The sequence below is a fragment of the Petromyzon marinus genome, chromosome 4 (genome assembly GCF_048934315.1).
Source record: "Petromyzon marinus isolate PM22_M1 ecotype Great Lakes invasive population chromosome 4, UKy_Petmar_22M1.pri1.0, whole genome shotgun sequence".
NCBI lineage: Eukaryota > Metazoa > Chordata > Hyperoartia > Petromyzontiformes > Petromyzontidae > Petromyzon > Petromyzon marinus.
The window spans coordinates 1,395,205-1,412,221 of record NC_133670.1 but is presented as its reverse complement, the minus strand read 5'-3'; the positions used below and the strand labels follow the sequence as shown (position 1 = coordinate 1,412,221).

At 41.7% G+C, this 17,017-nt stretch overlaps 1 protein-coding gene across 2 annotated transcripts in view; it reads right to left on the bottom strand.

Annotated features, from left to right (window-relative positions):
- Positions 1-154: 154 nt before the first annotated feature.
- The window catches only part of TRPM2 (transient receptor potential cation channel subfamily M member 2), a 64,683-nt gene continuing 47,820 nt past the window's right edge, over positions 155-17,017 (bottom strand). For both annotated transcript variants that reach the window (XM_032946561.2, XM_032946560.2), the window contains 5 exons: positions 16,695-16,876; positions 15,169-15,301; positions 11,390-11,477; positions 6,037-6,127; positions 155-1,081 (listed from right to left, as the gene is read on the bottom strand). In XM_032946561.2, coding sequence (XP_032802452.2) covers positions 1,053-1,081; positions 6,037-6,127; positions 11,390-11,477; positions 15,169-15,301; positions 16,695-16,876 — 523 coding nt within the window. In that variant the 3' untranslated portion in view covers positions 155-1,052. The remainder of the gene's footprint in view (positions 1,082-6,036; positions 6,128-11,389; positions 11,478-15,168; positions 15,302-16,694; positions 16,877-17,017) is intronic.

Below are 17,017 nucleotides of genomic sequence, written 5' to 3'. Positions count from 1 at the left end.
CACGCTGTAGATGGAGAAGCATTCGTGGTAATCTACACGTGTTGTTGGTAGTCAAACTCTGAGGCATGCAGACATGAATGCAACACCTCCACACGGGCATTTCATCAGCAGCTGCCTTTATGACACGCTGTCCTTATTTTCCATACATTCAATGTCAATGATAATTTGAGTCTTTATTTGTGATTTGGGTGAAGTTGTGTAACGATCAGGCAAATCTTTTTACAGTTTTTAGCTCTCCACCACGCGACACGGCAACATAAATTAAATTGTCACGTGTGCAATGAAGGCGTCCAATGACGTGCCAATTATTGTTGCGAGAGGACGACGCATGTAATGCGATGCCACAGATTGACGTTCCGTGGTCGTTGCCCCTTGCCGAAAGAGAGGCTCTCCCAATCATCACCGGCCTTCGAAGCCGAGCTTCAATCAACGCTGTTGACGCAGTGGCCAACCGCCCCACCGGTTGTCTGAAGGGTTAGTTCACAATAGCAACAAAAAAAACTATGGTTACGTTTCCTTCACACTGGATTCTTTTTACGAGAGTTACTGTTACTGTACTGTGACTTCATGAGCGTTATTGAGAGGCGGACACAGGCGGACGGAGTTAATGCATTATTAACGCACTCGCAATCAAAGTTGGACAGCATTAAAAGGTGACACGCGGAAGAAAAAAAATCTATAAATTATAGGATCACTCCCCTGCCCACTGCCACATGAATTAATAAAAAAAAATACATTCAGCTGCTAAAGAACTCAATCTACGATCCAACTCAGTTCCTAAATGCTGTCATCAAAGTTAAAGTGCTACGGTCAACCTTGTTTTGTTTGTATTTTGGCTTTCATAACAGTAAAAAGGCGTTTTTGTGCAGTGTACACCATGGCACACATTTTTTGAAATATCTACATAACTTGTCTCACTCCTGCGAAGGTCTCCCTGCGGCATCGACGCGTAGGCTGCTCTGCTGGTGCAGGTGCGTGCACGTGAACCGATGGCTTGGCTTGGGCGAGATGGCCGTGTGTCCTTGTCTGCATTTAATAGCAGTGGCTTCTCTTCACTTCTTTTGGCCCTTCACTGTCGGGGCTGATGAAAGAAAATGCGCTGTTAATTTCGTGCAAGGTTACGAGCACACGCACACTTAAGACAAGATATTAACCCACGAGATTCAATCAACCCTGGGGCATGCAGACAATCGGTCAGAACCCTTGACTCTCAAAAGGAAGGCCTATACACGTTAAAATACTTGCTGGGAGTCAACTAAGCGTCTTGTCCTCCTGGAAATTATTTAAATGAGCACCAATCTATGGAAAGCCAGTTACAAAGACATGCCTCTGTCACGGTAATGTGGAATTCCCACCACTGGCTCAGGGCCACCAATTGAGATGGGAGCGACCTCATTGTTTTATAAGGGAAGCGCTTTGGCTTGCGACTTCTGGGGCCGGCATTGGTGCACGGTAGGGCGGGGCTTTCAGCACCATTCGCCAGCTATGGGGTCTCTTAATTGCTGTTCTTAGCACACAAAACCGTTTGCCTATTTAGCGCTATCAGTTATGTAACTGTTGTATGCACATATTGTATTTCTCCTTTGATAGAATTTGTACGTTTTAGTGCAAAAAGTTTTTACAGCTGACATAACGGTGCTTGCATCAATTCTTCATCAACACTACTAGAAAAATAGACGCCAAATCTACAGGAATCTCTGTGATTGTTCGTGTCCACGCACTGCTCTGCTAATACAACTCCATACTGTGTTTACAAATGGCTTCTCAAATTAATGACACCCGGGTAGAATCGAGTATAATCAGTTTGCAAAGTTTGTGAATGAATACCATATGCCAAATGTGAACTGTTTGCGTTATATAGGTAGTTTATCAAAGCAGAATCACCAATAGTAACACATATCGACTGTCCATGGCATTGCAATGGAACTCATAAGATGCGGTACTTTTCCATGGCTCATAAAATGGTTTCATGTTATATGCAAAACGAGTGCATGTTTATATATTGTTATTAATGTACATGATAACAAAAACATTGGAATTTATTTTAAGTTGAAAGCATTCTAATTTCATTAAGCCATAACATAAGTAAATGTATTAAGTTAGGCACCATATGGTAAAACATTTTTTTATAGGATATGCATTTTTACATTTTAAAGTGGAGCAATACAGGTGTATTATCTCTGACAGGCTGAGATCGGATAGCACTGACAGAAGTCGCTGGGGTGTGAAGGAGTAAAATCCGTAGTTATATCATTAATACAGGTGTATTATCTCTGACAGGCTGAGATCGGATAGCACTGACAGAAGTCGCTGGGGTGTGAAGGAGTAAAATCCGTAGTTATATCATTAATACAGGTGTATTATCTCTGACAGGCTGGGGTGTGAAGGAGTAAAATCCGTAGTTATATCATTAATACAGGTGTATTATCTCTGACAGGCTGGGGTGTGAAGGAGTAAAATCCGTAGTTATATCATTAATACAGGTGTATTATCCCTGACAGGCTGGGGTGTGAAGGAGTAAAATCCGTAGTTATATCATTAATACAGGTGTATTATCTCTGACAGGCTGGGGTGTGAAGGAGTAAAATCCGTAGTTATATCATTAATACAGGTGTATTATCTCTGACAGACTGGGGTGTGAAGGAGTAAAATCCGTAGTTATATCATTAATACAGGTGTATTATCTCTGACAGGCTGGGGTGTGAAGGAGTAAAATCCGTAGTTATATCATTAATACAGGTGTATTATCTCTGACAGGCTGGGGTGTGAAGGAGTAAAATCTGTAGTTATATCATTAATACAGGTGTATTATCTCTGACAGGCTGGGGTGTGAAGGAGTAAAATCCGTAGTTATATCATTAATACAGGTGTATCATCTCTGACAGGCTGGGGTGTGAAGGAGTAAAATCCGTAGTTATATCATTAATACAGGTGTATTATCTCTGACAGGCTGGGGTGTGAAGGAGTAAAATCCGTAGTTATATCATTAATACAGGTGTATTATCTCTGACAGGCTGGGGTGTGAAGGAGTAAAATCCTTAGTTATATCATTAATACAGGTGTATTATCTCTGACAGGCTGGGGTGTGAAGGAGTAAAATCCGAAGGTATATCATTAATACAGGTGTATTATCTCTGACAGGCTGGGGTGTGAAGGAGTAAAATCCGTAGTTATATCATTAATACAGGTGTATTATCTCTGACAGGCTGGGGTGTGAAGGCGTAAAATTCGTAGTTATATCATTAATACAGGTGTAGTATCTCTGACAGGCTGGGGTGTGAAGGAGTAAAATCCTTAGTTATATCATTAATACAGGTGTATTATCTCTGACAGGCTGGGGTGTGAAGGAGTAAAATACGAAGGTATATCATTAATACAGGTGTATTATCTCTGACAGGCTGGGGTGTGAAGGAGTAAAATCTGTAGTTATATCATTAATACAGGTGTATTATCTCTGACAGGCTGGGGTGTGAAGGAGTAAAATCCGTAGTTATATCATTAATACAGGTGTATCATCTCTGACAGGCTGGGGTGTGAAGGAGTAAAATCCGTAGTTATATCATTAATACAGGTGTATTATCTCTGACAGGCTGGGGTGTGAAGGAGTAAAATCCGTAGTTATATCATTCATACAGGTGTATTATCTCTGACAGGCTGGGGTGTGAAGGAGTAAAATCCTTAGTTATATCATTAATACAGGTGTATTATCTCTGACAGGCTGGGGTGTGAAGGAGGCTGGGGTGTGAAGGAGTAAAATCTGTAGTTATATCATTAATACAGGTGTATTATTTCTGACAGGCTGGGGTGTGAAGGAGTAAAATCCGTAGTTATATCATTAATACAGGTGTATCATCTCTGACAGGCTGGGGTGTGAAGGAGTAAAATCCGTAGTTATATCATTAATACAGGTGTATTATCTCTGACAGGCTGGGGTGTGAAGGAGTAAAATCCGTAGTTATATCATTAATACAGGTGTATTATCTCTGACAGGCTGGGGTGTGAAGGAGTAAAATCCTTAGTTATATCATTAATACAGGTGTATTATCTCTGACAGGCTGGGGTGTGAAGGAGTAAAATCCGAAGGTATATCATTAATACAGGTGTATTATCTCTGACAGGCTGGGGTGTGAAGGAGTAAAATCCGTAGTTATATCATTAATACAGGTGTATTATCTCTGACAGGCTGGGGTGTGAAGGCGTAAAATTCGTAGTTATATCATTAATACAGGTGTAGTATCTCTGACAGGCTGGGGTGTGAAGGAGTAAAATCCGTAGTTATATCATTAATACAGGTGTATTATCTCTGACAGGCTGAGGTGTGAAGGAGTAAAATCCGTAGTTATATCATTAATACAGGTGTAGTATCTCTGACAGGCTGGGGTGTGAAGGAGTAAAATCCGTAGTTATATCATTAACGCACAGGGGAATAAATGCTACACGAGATTTCACCATAGACGGTGGAGTGGCGCTGCCCACGCGTTTGGTACAGGGAACTCTGAGGCCGCGCCTCTGCTCTGTGGCTGTTATTTAGCCTCAGCGTATACGCGAGGAACATGTGATCACAAAACACATCAACTTGTCAGGGCCCGTGACTAATTTTGTTTTTCTTTTCCCACCGAACATTTCTTGAATTTAAAATAACTCGGTACGGCTGGCATTTTTCCTTCACTTATTGCAATTATTTTAAAATGAAGGATTGTGGCTGGCCCTGTTGCTGTTGCTAACGATTGCACCACGTCAGAACTGTGGATAGAGCACACATCGCACGCGACACAATCCAGCGATGAGAACGCATTTTTTTGATCTTCACCAGGGACTTAATAAAAAAAGGTCAAAGAAAACATCCCAATGCTGAAACATTCTATGCAAATTACTCAACTGGAATCACACAAACAGCAGCAAAATCATCACCCCTCTCCTGCAAAAACTTGCCAGGACCCTCCTGAAAATTAGTCTTTCGACTCAATGAAGGTTTCCTGCGTAAAAAAAAAAAACTTCATAATAATAAGAGGAATCCAGAGTGACAATGCAAATGACACTCATTTTGGCGATTTTATATTTTATGATGCTAGATAATAGTAAAGTAACATATTGTGCCTGCAGTATTCAAAATCCTACTCCACACTGTTATGTGGAAAGAGTTGGGTTATAAACGAGCATAGCATCCCATTGGCTGGCAGCATGGAATTCACGTTTGGAGGGCATTTTGCACTGCAGCAACCGAAAGTTCACACCTTCAACGAGAAACAAAATTGAGGGATTTCTGCCATAAAATACAAATAAAAAATTCCATTAAAATTGGGAAAAACAACCTCAAAGTATGATTCAACAATAATAATATTCGAGTACTTGGAATGAATGCTCAACTGAAACTGAATGGAGCAATTGTATATGCTGTACTGTACCGCATTCACTAAATGCCAAAAACACATTCACTCGGTGATTTGTCCCACTGCTCCTGGAAACATCAGCAAATTTTGCCAAAAATCGTTATTTCCAGCAAATGAACTGAAAATTGGCCCCCGTATACGCAAGCCAACTATGCATTCACTGTGAGGGAATAGGTGTTACCCTTTCCGGCAATAATACATCATCTTGATACCAGCAAATAGAGTTCCATAGATATGAGGGAAGTAATTTAATGTTTAAAAGTCACTCATCAACCGTGACCGTATTTTAGCCTCACAATCTCACTTCGTAGATACAGCTGGTTGCTGAATCCAAGACACTTGCATTGAAAAACCGTAAGAAATCGTGACCTTAATATTACAAACAACTTGTGTGCATGTCCCAGTGTTTGTTTGCATGTTATAGGGCAGCGATGGGCAACTGCAGACGAGTTTGTGGGCCACATGGGTGGACCTCCTTCGCCTCAGTGGGCCGCAAGCGTGACACCATGCTTGTGCATCTCGCCATGACCCCACACATCACCCGAGAGACACCGAGACCGGCGCCACCACGAGAGCGGCACAGGACGCAAGTTGGCCTACCACTGCTCTAGGGGTGATGCAGTTGTTTGTATAATGCAGGGCTTACACGTGAGGGCAGGCCTCGTCTCCTTGATGCCAATGCCTTTGTCACATAGAGCCTTGGTGATCCAATCGAGCGCATCAACTGTTATACCCAGCTGGTGCAAACAACGACAAAAACAACAAAAATTCTCACAAGTTCAGAACATCATTCGCTCAATTTAAAACTACATTTTTGACACTTAGAGTCATGAAGTTCACTATTCCTCAGTTCTTGCATGTCACCGTTTTTTAAACTAAGTCAAGCGTCTTGAGTTGAAGGTGTTCTGTAAATATACAATTAGATGAGATTGAGCTGTTAAGGGTAAACATTTAGAATCAATCCATGGAATGTTTTTGCCAAACTAAAGAATGGAAAGTCTGGAATTGTCGTGCACTTCTCTGTGATGAATAAAACAATTTATATCGAGCATGAAATGCTATGTGGAAAGGAACATTTTATGTCAGTCAGTTATGGAATGCTGAAAACGATCAATTACATCTCTATAACACAGCACAGGCAAGAAGAGAAACAATAGCCAGAAACATTAGCTCACAATGTCTCTGTCATATGAGTGTCAATAGCAGCAGTGGTGATATTTATCGGTCTGTGCTTGTATGATGGTGCCAATACAAGTCCCTTGAGTGGTATCTCATCTCTTGAAAAACAACAAAGAAAATATGGGAGCCAGGTCTAGTTCAACTGATCCCTTTGTCTTTTTAGCATCTCATTCCAGAAACTCTTACAGACTGCTCCCTAATCCCCTTCACTACATTATCCCAGACATTAAGCATCTGAATAACTGCACAAACCCTGGGCACTCCACAGTCTGGCTTCACCCCTTACTAAAAAATTACCACAAAAGACTGTTTTGACAGTCCTGGAATGATACAGGCATCTGCTCAATTAACGACCGATTTAACAAAGACAGGCAATGTATGTATGTTGAAATTCTTTCGCACCGTATGTAGCCAACCGTGGTAATTAGAGGTGCAGAACGTACATCGTACACCTTCCAGCCAAACATACATCTTCCAGATTCCCCAACAACCTGCAAATGCGTCACTTCCACAAACATCTACCCTGCAATTGTCTCGCCACTCCACTTGTGCTTCCCCAACCTGCCCTTTCTTGGTTAAACGAGTGGTCAATTCACGACAAGAAGTCACGAATATCCTCCCTTTTCTTGCATTCAACACCCACATGAGAGCACACCTTACTGCATGGAAAAAACATCATTACCAATCCAATCAACGATCATCAGTAGACCAATTCGCATGTGCCAAATGTATAATAATAATAACACTGTGTAACACATTTTTTTTTGTTCTGGGAAGTAAGTATTATTTCCTAATTGCTTATGCCTCAAAAGTACAGAAAATGGCTATTATTCCCCACAAACTTTGCTTTTGTGACCAGGACATTGATATGTTTTTATTTACCTATTTTCTAGAACAATCCAAATATATTCAGTGCTGAGTAAACTTGGAGTAACTTCTAGAACATTCTAGAACTTTCCAGTAATATAAATAGTAGTATATACATAGGGGCCTTAAGCCCACCATTCAGTTTAGTTCCAGCTGCCCAAGTGGATACATATCTGCATTTTTCTGAGATGGCATCAAGAGGCTGCAAGCATCCGGCAGACGCATTTTGCTATGTCTGCGGCCAATTTATCAAGACAAGAGCTAAAAAGTACTCTGTTAAGATGTATGAGGCCTACAAGGCATATTTCGGCATGCCTGTCGGGGATCAAGACAAACCCTGGGCACCTCATTTCACCTGCAAACAATGCAACAAAAACTCCGGAAGGTAAGATGGACAATTGTTGCTCAGAATTTTATGTTTAAAAAAATGTTAAAGTTTTTAATTTTCAATGTTATTTTAAAAATATATCATATATGAAAAATGTTGCGAGAATCTGACACATTAGTCATGGGTGAAATAAATGTATTTTTGTAGGATGATACAGAGGGGAAAAGAGAGCCATGAAGTTCGCTATCCCAATAATTTGATGGAAACCCACTAACCACTCAAGCAACTGCTACTTCTGCATGGTGGACCTTCCAAACGTCGGACTGGCAAGAATGCATCTGCTATCATGTATCCAGACCTTGCTTCATCCATCGCCCCGGTCCCACACTGCCATGAGCTCCCTGTACCCACTCCTCCGGACAGAGAGTGGCCGTCTTTAGAAGAGAGCAGCAATTCAGAGAGCGAGGAAGACGTTGTAGATCCAGATGACAATTTCGGAGGTGGAGCTAAAGAGAGAAACCCATACTACCCCAACCAAAAAGACCTCAACGACTTGACCAGAGACTTTAGTCTCACTAAGTCCACTGCCGAGCTTTTGACGTCTAGGCTTAAGCAGTGGAACTTATTGGATGAAAGTGTGCAAGTCGCAAATCAGAGGAAGCGTCACCAGCCTTTTTGCAGCTTAGTCACCCATCAAGATGGGCTCTGCTTCTGCCACAATGTGACCAGTCTGTTCGAGGCAATCAGAACCGCCTGTAACCAGAATGAGTGGCGCCTCTTCATTGACAGCTCATCCAGGAGCCTCAAAGCCGTGCTGCTCCATAACGGTAACAAGTACCCATCTCTTCCCCTGGCTCACTTGGTGCACCTCAAAGAGAATTACAACAGCATCAAGACCTTGCTGGACGCCTTGAAGTATGATGAGTACGGCTGGGAGGTCATCGGAAACTTCAAAATGGTGGCATTCCTGATGGCTTTCCAAGGCGGTTTTACCAATTTTCCCTGTTATCTTTGTCTTTGGGACAGCAGGGACACCAAGGCGCACTACCACAGGCGAGACTGGCCACAGTGGACCGAGTTCTCTGTGGGAAGGAACAACGCCAAGTGGGAGCCACTGGTGGACCCCCGGAAGGTGCTGATGCCACCACTGCACATCAAATGGGACCTTATGAAACAATTTGTCAGAGCTGTAGATAAGGAGTCAGCAGCCTTCAAGTACCTTCAAGACTTATTCCCTAAGCTGTCTGAGGCAAAGGTCAAAGCCGGTGTCTTCATCGGACCACAGATAAAGAAGATCTTGGAGTGCAATGAATTCCCCAAGAAGCTCACTCGTAAGGAGAAAGCGGCTTGGAACAGCTTTGTCGCAGTGGTTTGTGGCTTCCTGGGCAATCACAAGGTCGAAAATTATGTGGAGCTGAATTTCGATTGAAAGCTTTCGTGACTGCAGGGATTCATCTTATTGGTTCTTTCGGTAAAGTCACGTAGAATGGCAATAAAATAATAAAAATAAAACATAATAAAATAAAATTCTCACGACGTTTCGGCCACAACACAAGTAGCCTTCTTCAGGTGAAGGAACAGAACTGTCGGGACGACAGCGCTTCAATGAACACCGCTAAGCGTGGCAGCGTCTTTTAAGCTGGGTGGGAGGAGCAGAGCACCTTGACAAAGGAGTTTACATATCAACAGGAGAATTTAGCATTGAAATAGCTGTGTTAAAGTGTTGGATTAGCAGGGTGTTAAAGTCAGAATTTAGCATGTAACTGGGAGATTACCATGATGTTAGTGTGACGGATTAGCATGTAACTAGTCACGGAAGTAGCTATGTTAAAGTCATAGTTTACATATCAACAGAGGCATTTAGTATATTGACGTAAAAGAACTGCAACTACCCAACTATCATACAATAAGCCGATGTGAAAAAACTAAGTATAAATTACATCAATATAATAAATGTACTCAATATATTATTCAATATGTTGAGCTCTTAACATAAAGTAACTGGGTATACACTACACTATATGAATACCATATAGTAAACTGATAAAAAACTAAAATATAAACTACATCAATATTATCAATAAACTCTATATACTCTCCAATCAGCTGAGCTACTAAAAATAAGTCGTTATACATCGCAATTCTATGTCAAAAAAAGTGGCGGTTTATTGTTCTTTTGAACGTTCGCACCACGGAAAGCGACGAGCTTTGATCAGACGGACGAGTCCATCTATGCTCGGAACGGAGGAGGGGGGAGAAACAGCCACGATGCGCTGCTCTGTCCTGTGTTGCGTTACAACTATGCTATAAACTAGACTACTATACATTACAATGTTATGCTATCGTATACACAGCCCAATGTAAGCTCTAACATTATGCATTATATTGATATGTCTCCAACTAAACTTTTTTCTACATTACACGACTATACACCGTAATATACACTGCCATAGACAAACCCCACCCTTGAATTATACAATGCGTTACTATACACTACCCTATACTTTAGACTATAAAATATTAGACTTGTAATATTATACTATGTATTATTCTACCAACCCTACTGTGTACCACACTGCTGTATATTTACTATACAATTACGACTTTGTGAACGTCTAGCTTTTCGGTGTGTGGGTCCGATTTCTTGTGGAGCTGGTTGAGACTCTGGTGAAGAACTACGGCACAATGGGCTGTAGGATGTCCCTCAAAGTTCATATCCTTGATGCTCATCTTGATAAATTCAAGGAGAACATGGGAGTGTACTCGGAGGAGCAAGGTGAGCGCTTCCACCAGGATATACTGGACTTTGAACGCTGCTACCAAGGGCAGTATAACGAGAACATGATGGGAGATTACATTTGGGGGCTGATTCGTGAAAGTGATTTACAATATAATCGTAAATCTCGAAAAACTACTCACTTCTAAATCTTTTGTAGCAATTTTTGTATTACTTTAGTATAAATACATGTTAATTTTGATTCATATGTTGTTTTCTGACTTTATGTGAACAAAAAGACACAAATTCGCCCGTTTTCTCATTGAAATTATGTCAATTTCAAAATATCACTGTCCTGGTCACAAAAGCTATTTTCTATACTTTTTAGGCATAAGCAATAACGAAATAACACTTACTACCCAGGAACAGAAATTGTGTTACATAGCGTAATTATCATCACTTATGCTTGTTTACTCAAGAAAGCCTCACTCTGATTCTCAAAACTCTTTTTCAGAATGGTCCTGCAAAGTTTTGACAGCAAGAGACGATGTTGCGATGTGTACTCCCTATTGAATAGTTTGCTGATATCTCAGCATTGGCAAGTTTGGTCAATACCACTTACATTAATTGGCTAAAAAAATTATTATTATTTTTTACCAGGTAAGGCCCACTGAGCTATATAGCTCTTTTTTAGAAGCTACCTGGGTACAAATGATAGCAGCCAAATACTCTAATTGTGTATTTTAGCTTTCCGTATGTTGAACTTCATTTTCACCGTATGTAGCCAACTTTGTAAACCGGAAGTGATAAGGTATTCAGTATCCTGTTAAGGGGTAAAAGTGCTTTTTGATGCACCCCTATATTTAATTCAGGCATGGAGGGTAAACATTCCACAACATTTCCACTGACCTTCTCTTCTATCTGATGGAGCCGGACCTCCAACGCAGCTGTTCTGCCCTCCCCAGAAACATCCAAGAACTGCATCACCGAGTCCATCCTGGTGTCATCCCAGACCGGAGTTAATGCCAAAACAACAACAATGCCACCATTACATATTTCACAACTGTCCAAAACCTCTCTCATAGTAATAGGTTACGTATTTTAATGACAAACATTTATCATATTCTTTGGTTCTTTCGGTAAATTCACATAGATAGAAAATAACAAAAAGGTAAAAAGCCACAAAGTTTTGATCGCAACACAAGCGATCGTCCTCATGTAAACAAATACAGCTGGCGGACCGTTGAAAAAAATATAGCTAGAGAGCTGCTTGAGCCAAATGCAGAGCCACTGCAATCAAAGGTTTCATATGCTTGGAGTAGGCGGGGCTAGAAATGGAATTTCCAAGTAAATGCAAGATCGCAGAGCTAGGAATACCTCGGCTAATTTTGTTTGTATTAACCACAATACTTGTGGTCAGAATGCAAACGGCATCTCATCTGAGAAATGAGAGACTCGATCAGATGAGCCCTCCTGTCTCGGAGACTGTTAAAAGATCTAATGGTTGTGTGGAAACCCTCCCCGTAGAGGTGGTTAAATCTTGACTTAAAGCTTTCGTGAATGCAATAGATCTTTTAACAGACTCCGAGACAGGAGGACTCATCTGATCGAGTCTCTCACTTCTCTGAAGAGATGCCGCGACACCAAGGTAATACCGATCACCTTATTTTTGTTTGCATTCTGACCACAAGTATTGTGGTTAATACAGACATAATTAGCCGATGTATTCCTGGCTCTGCGATCTTGCATTTACTTGCAAAATCCATCTCTAGCCCTGACTACTCCAAGCATATGAAACCTTTGATTGCAGTGGCTCTGCATTTGGCTCAAGCAGCTCTCTCGCTATATTTATCTCAACGGTCCGCCTGCTGTATTTGTTCACCTGAGGACGATCGCCTGTGATGCGATCGAAACGTCGTGGTTTTTTACCTTTTTGTTATTTTCTATCTACGTGACTTTACCGAAAGAACCAAAGAATATTAATTCCTGCAGTCACGAAAGCTTTAAGTCAAGATTTAAACATTCATCAATATTTTTTTTTAAAATATACAAAATATCGAGTGAAGAGCAGGTACATTTTTCAGCATTGGGATGTGGTTTTGGCCAATACCAGTGACAGTGGATGTGTGTTTTCAGGAAACACATGCAGAACAGGGGGAGAGCATACTACTTGGATGTCTGTGTGTGTGTGTGTCGGTGCCGATCACTGTGCTACACCTTTCATCATAAGTCCACCAATCAAATGCTAATTTTTACGCTAATTCCTTTGTCAAGGCACCTTAATCCCTCTCACACAGCTTAAAGGTGCACTGCCGCGTGCTACACCTTTCATCATGCTAATTCCGCCAATCAAATGCTAATTTTTACGCTAATTCCTTTGTCGAGGCACCTTAATCCCTCTCACACAGCTTAAAGGTCGTAGTCTGAGCTTGGCTCTGTTTCACTCCAGCGCAGTCTTCGAGACAGGCTGGTCCCTTCACCTGATGAAGGCCGCTTGTGTTGTGGCCGAAACGTCGTGATTTTTGTTGTTTTATTTTTTTTACCTTCGTGACTTTACCGAATAGAACCAAAGAGTGTGTGTGTGCGGTCTGTATTTTGAGTTTCATACTTAACTTGCAATTTAGCAATCTTTGAAATAGCGTGATCAACCGGATTATGCGTTAATTGTGTTTTGACCGACCGTCTGTGTTGCTTTATATGGTTTCCAAATTTTGCTAAACCCTGTTTGTCTGGTATGCTTCTCTCTCTGTGTCCCCTGTTGTATCTGTGTTAGTTCCCCCCTATACTTGGGTGTCTGTATATACATCTGAGGTTATGTGTTTCCCCTCTCTGGTAAATTTAGCTCTTTTGTACCTGATGATGGCTGCTTGTGTTGCAACCGAAACGTCGTACGCTATTGTGTTATTTTATTATTTCTTATTTATACGTGACTTTACCGAAAAAAACAAAGAGAACATACAAATGTATCACCGCAAGGCATTCGAGTGGGGCATTGAACCTAGGGCCTACTTGCTCTGAGGCACGAGTGTAACCACTTCACATCTTTGTCACCGAATAATAAACCAAGCAGACTGATCAGAAACCCATTTTCTGTGCTGCCATCTACTAGCATGCTATGAAGGGTTTATTAATACTTTCAAAGTTCTGGCAATGTTCTGTTCTGTCACAGTGTAAAACTGCTTACCACAGGCACACTTGTGTTACGCATGCACACAACGAGTGAACATCTCAATCAACAGCTCCCATCACATCTTATAATCGCAGCATGCAGCATCCATCAAGATTCTATTCATGTAACTTTTTAAGAAACCACATTCATCCTTTACAAACGTACGTTAAGGAACTTGATTTGAAGCTTTTGTGACTGCAGGAATTACTCTTTGGTTCTTTCGGTAAAGTCAGGTAGAAAGAAAAAAAAAAGAATATAATACGACGTTTCGATTGCAATACAAGTAATCGTCATCAGGTAGAAAACAAACCTAGTGAACTTACAATGCAATACAACACAGAGAGTCGGCTGATTACGTTCTTCCAAAGAGTGCTAAATTTGAGAGAGAGACAAAACACAGAGACGGAGGCACACAGACAGAAACACGAGCAGAGAGAGACGACACAGAGACACAGAGAGAGAGAGACACACAACATATGCACACAGAGACCCAACGCAGCAGTACGTACAGGTAAGCTGAGAAGCAGGCTACAGTGTAGATGATAGACTGCGAGTACGCCAACTCAATGAGTTCTTAGCGAAAGATTAAATATGATGTTTGTGTATGTCATCGATTCGGAAGACTAAAATAAAAACGTTATTGGTACCGAGGCTACTACAAGGCTATGTGGGAGCGTGTGTTGCACAGTTTGGCACCATCTATCATAGAGTGTGGTCGTGTTGCTACAGCTCTCTGCGGCGAGTACAATGTCTTAAAAACAGCGGCTTGCACGTCCTGAGATTCAGCGGTAAAAAATAACCCACATAATAAATTGTAGATATCTCAGAACTGGAAATGGCTAACCTATTACAATTTACATTAAATAATATTCCGTTGCTCGCCGTTTATATGCAATTAGATGTTACTTATAACATGGGGCAGAGAAAGCTGTGGATTAGTATGTTGTAGGAGCTAAATGATCGTTTGTGGAAGTGGAGAGGGGGGCAGAGAACAGACGAGCACTGAGTAGATGGCAACCAGGGTCCCATCGTTAAGGCAGAGCACCACGGGAGGAGGAGGATGCCGTAGGCCAGTGATGGGCAACCCAGACGAGCCGTTGGGTGACATGAGCGTCCCTCCTTCAATTCAGTAGGCCACAAGTTTGAAATCGTCTTCATGCACTCACTTATACAAATGTCACACCCTCGCAGTGTTAAACTTTAGCTTATAGCTCGTCCATCATTGTTGTGACAAAGCATAACACTGCACCATTCTGACTCTGAGCTATAGGCGCTTGCATCTCCCTGTTGTGTGAGAAACAGCAAGCACGGCTAAGCCCAACACAAACGTATGCAACCCAGGAGTGAAAGGACATTGCAGACATCCCACCTTCAAACGCTTCACAGATATTAACTGTGAAAGAAACACACCTAGACCAGGTCACCACGAGGGACTCCGAGACGCAGGTTACCCATTACTGGCGTAGGCTTCATACAACGGCGGTACTATTGAATGCTAAATTGTCCGTGGGGAACTCACTTCTCTGCCGTCGACTTAATCCTCTCCTCCAGTCTCTGGCTCTTCTCGGTGAGCTGGCTCGCCACGTAGCTCTCCCGCATGATGCTCTCCCATGCCAGAAACTCGCGCTCCTCCGACTCACTGAAACCCTTCTCTGGGGGGAACACGTGGAATGAACTCTCATTGGATGTAATTACCAGCGAAACGTCGTACTCAAACTGTAAATGTTGTGAATTCACTCTTCAACACACCGGTGGGCTAAAGTAGTGAACTATTTGTCTTTTGTCAATGTGACACTTTTTTGCTGATTGGCCGTGTCAGGTGGTGGAAGGTTACGACACATTTATAAATAACGCGATCTAACCCAAAAACCTTTATTATGAATCATTGTGTTGGTTTGTAAGATTTTGGGGAAAACAAGGGATGGGTTAACATTTAAAACCTTTCCCAGGGAAATCCTCACCAAATCCTCAAGAATGCTTATGCGGGTCCTTGCTTGGCATGTTATATTAATTCTTAAATGAGTGTTTTTGTTTTAAAGCAGGCGTAATGGAATGGCGATGCTGTAGGTCGGAGGCGAGTCCAGTGAATTCTGTGACTCACCATGCGGGTGGGAGAGAGTCTGCATTAAATTAAAATGATTCTAAGGATTTTTAGGACTCACTGCACCACTTAAAATAATAATTTTGCACATTTTTTTTCCAAATTTCCCAATGTAGGCTCTGATCGGAAAAAAGTTTTGCAACTTTTGTCGAGACATGTGGGCAGCATAGTAGCACAGTGCCAACACTCACTCCTCACAGCAAGAAGCGCCTGGGTTCGATTCCTGGCATGGGCGTCTTTCTGTGTGGAGTTTGTATGTTCTCTCTCCCCCTGTCCTGCATGGGTTTCCTCTGCAGTTTACTGCCATAGCTAAAAAAACAACATACAATGTAACTGGCATTGGCCACATATCCCAATAGTGAAAAATGGATTATGCACAGCAGCAGCATCACTCCCTACAGAAAATAAAACTTGACCCTCCTTAAAAAGAGTTGAGACTTGGTGAGGATTTCCCGGGGTAAAGCAGGGTAATAATAATAATTATCATAAAAAATAAAAGTTGCCAAAGTTGCAATACTAGCATTCCCATGTTGTAGGATTGCTACAAGCGAAATACATTATTAATATATATTCACAATAATTTTGTCCATAAAACCAATGCTACAATGCTCGTTCATGAAAAAAGCATATATGAATACCATTTCATAAATATGCCGCAGCAATAACTATTACACCAATGTGGATTTTGTATACTTTTAACAGTGTCTTTGAAGCAAATAAAGCACAAAAACAATTTGAACAATTGGATGCAACTGGGCGGAGTATCTGATGCCAAGTTCTTGAGGAAGTATCATGGACAGAGCCAAGCAGAAGCAAGGCCACGATCGCCGACATTTTTGAGAAATTACATGGCACACAGGCAGAGAGAAGCTTTTGTGCAATCAAGGTGTACGCGTCAGTGGGTAGCCATCACGCGAAGTAAACCAGGGGGAAGGAAGTCTCACTGAAGTCCTCGTGCTTGTGTTGGGGCTTCTTGAGGATGAACCGTCTCACAAATAAGTATAAGTGGCTGAAGACGATGAGCGGCGGTGCCAGGGAGGGCCGGCTGTGGTACTCGTTCACCAACTCGTACCGCTGGAACTTCCAGATGGTGTCCGTGTTGTCCTGCACCAACTGGAAGGTGTAGCTACAACGTGACAAGGACATCCACTCCTGCTCAGGCACGAAACTATTCATCAGCTGATTACTTACAATAGGATCATGATACGTGCTTACCAGTTGCATATATGAGTACCATCCCAATTGCTTTGTATATCTCAACTTAATG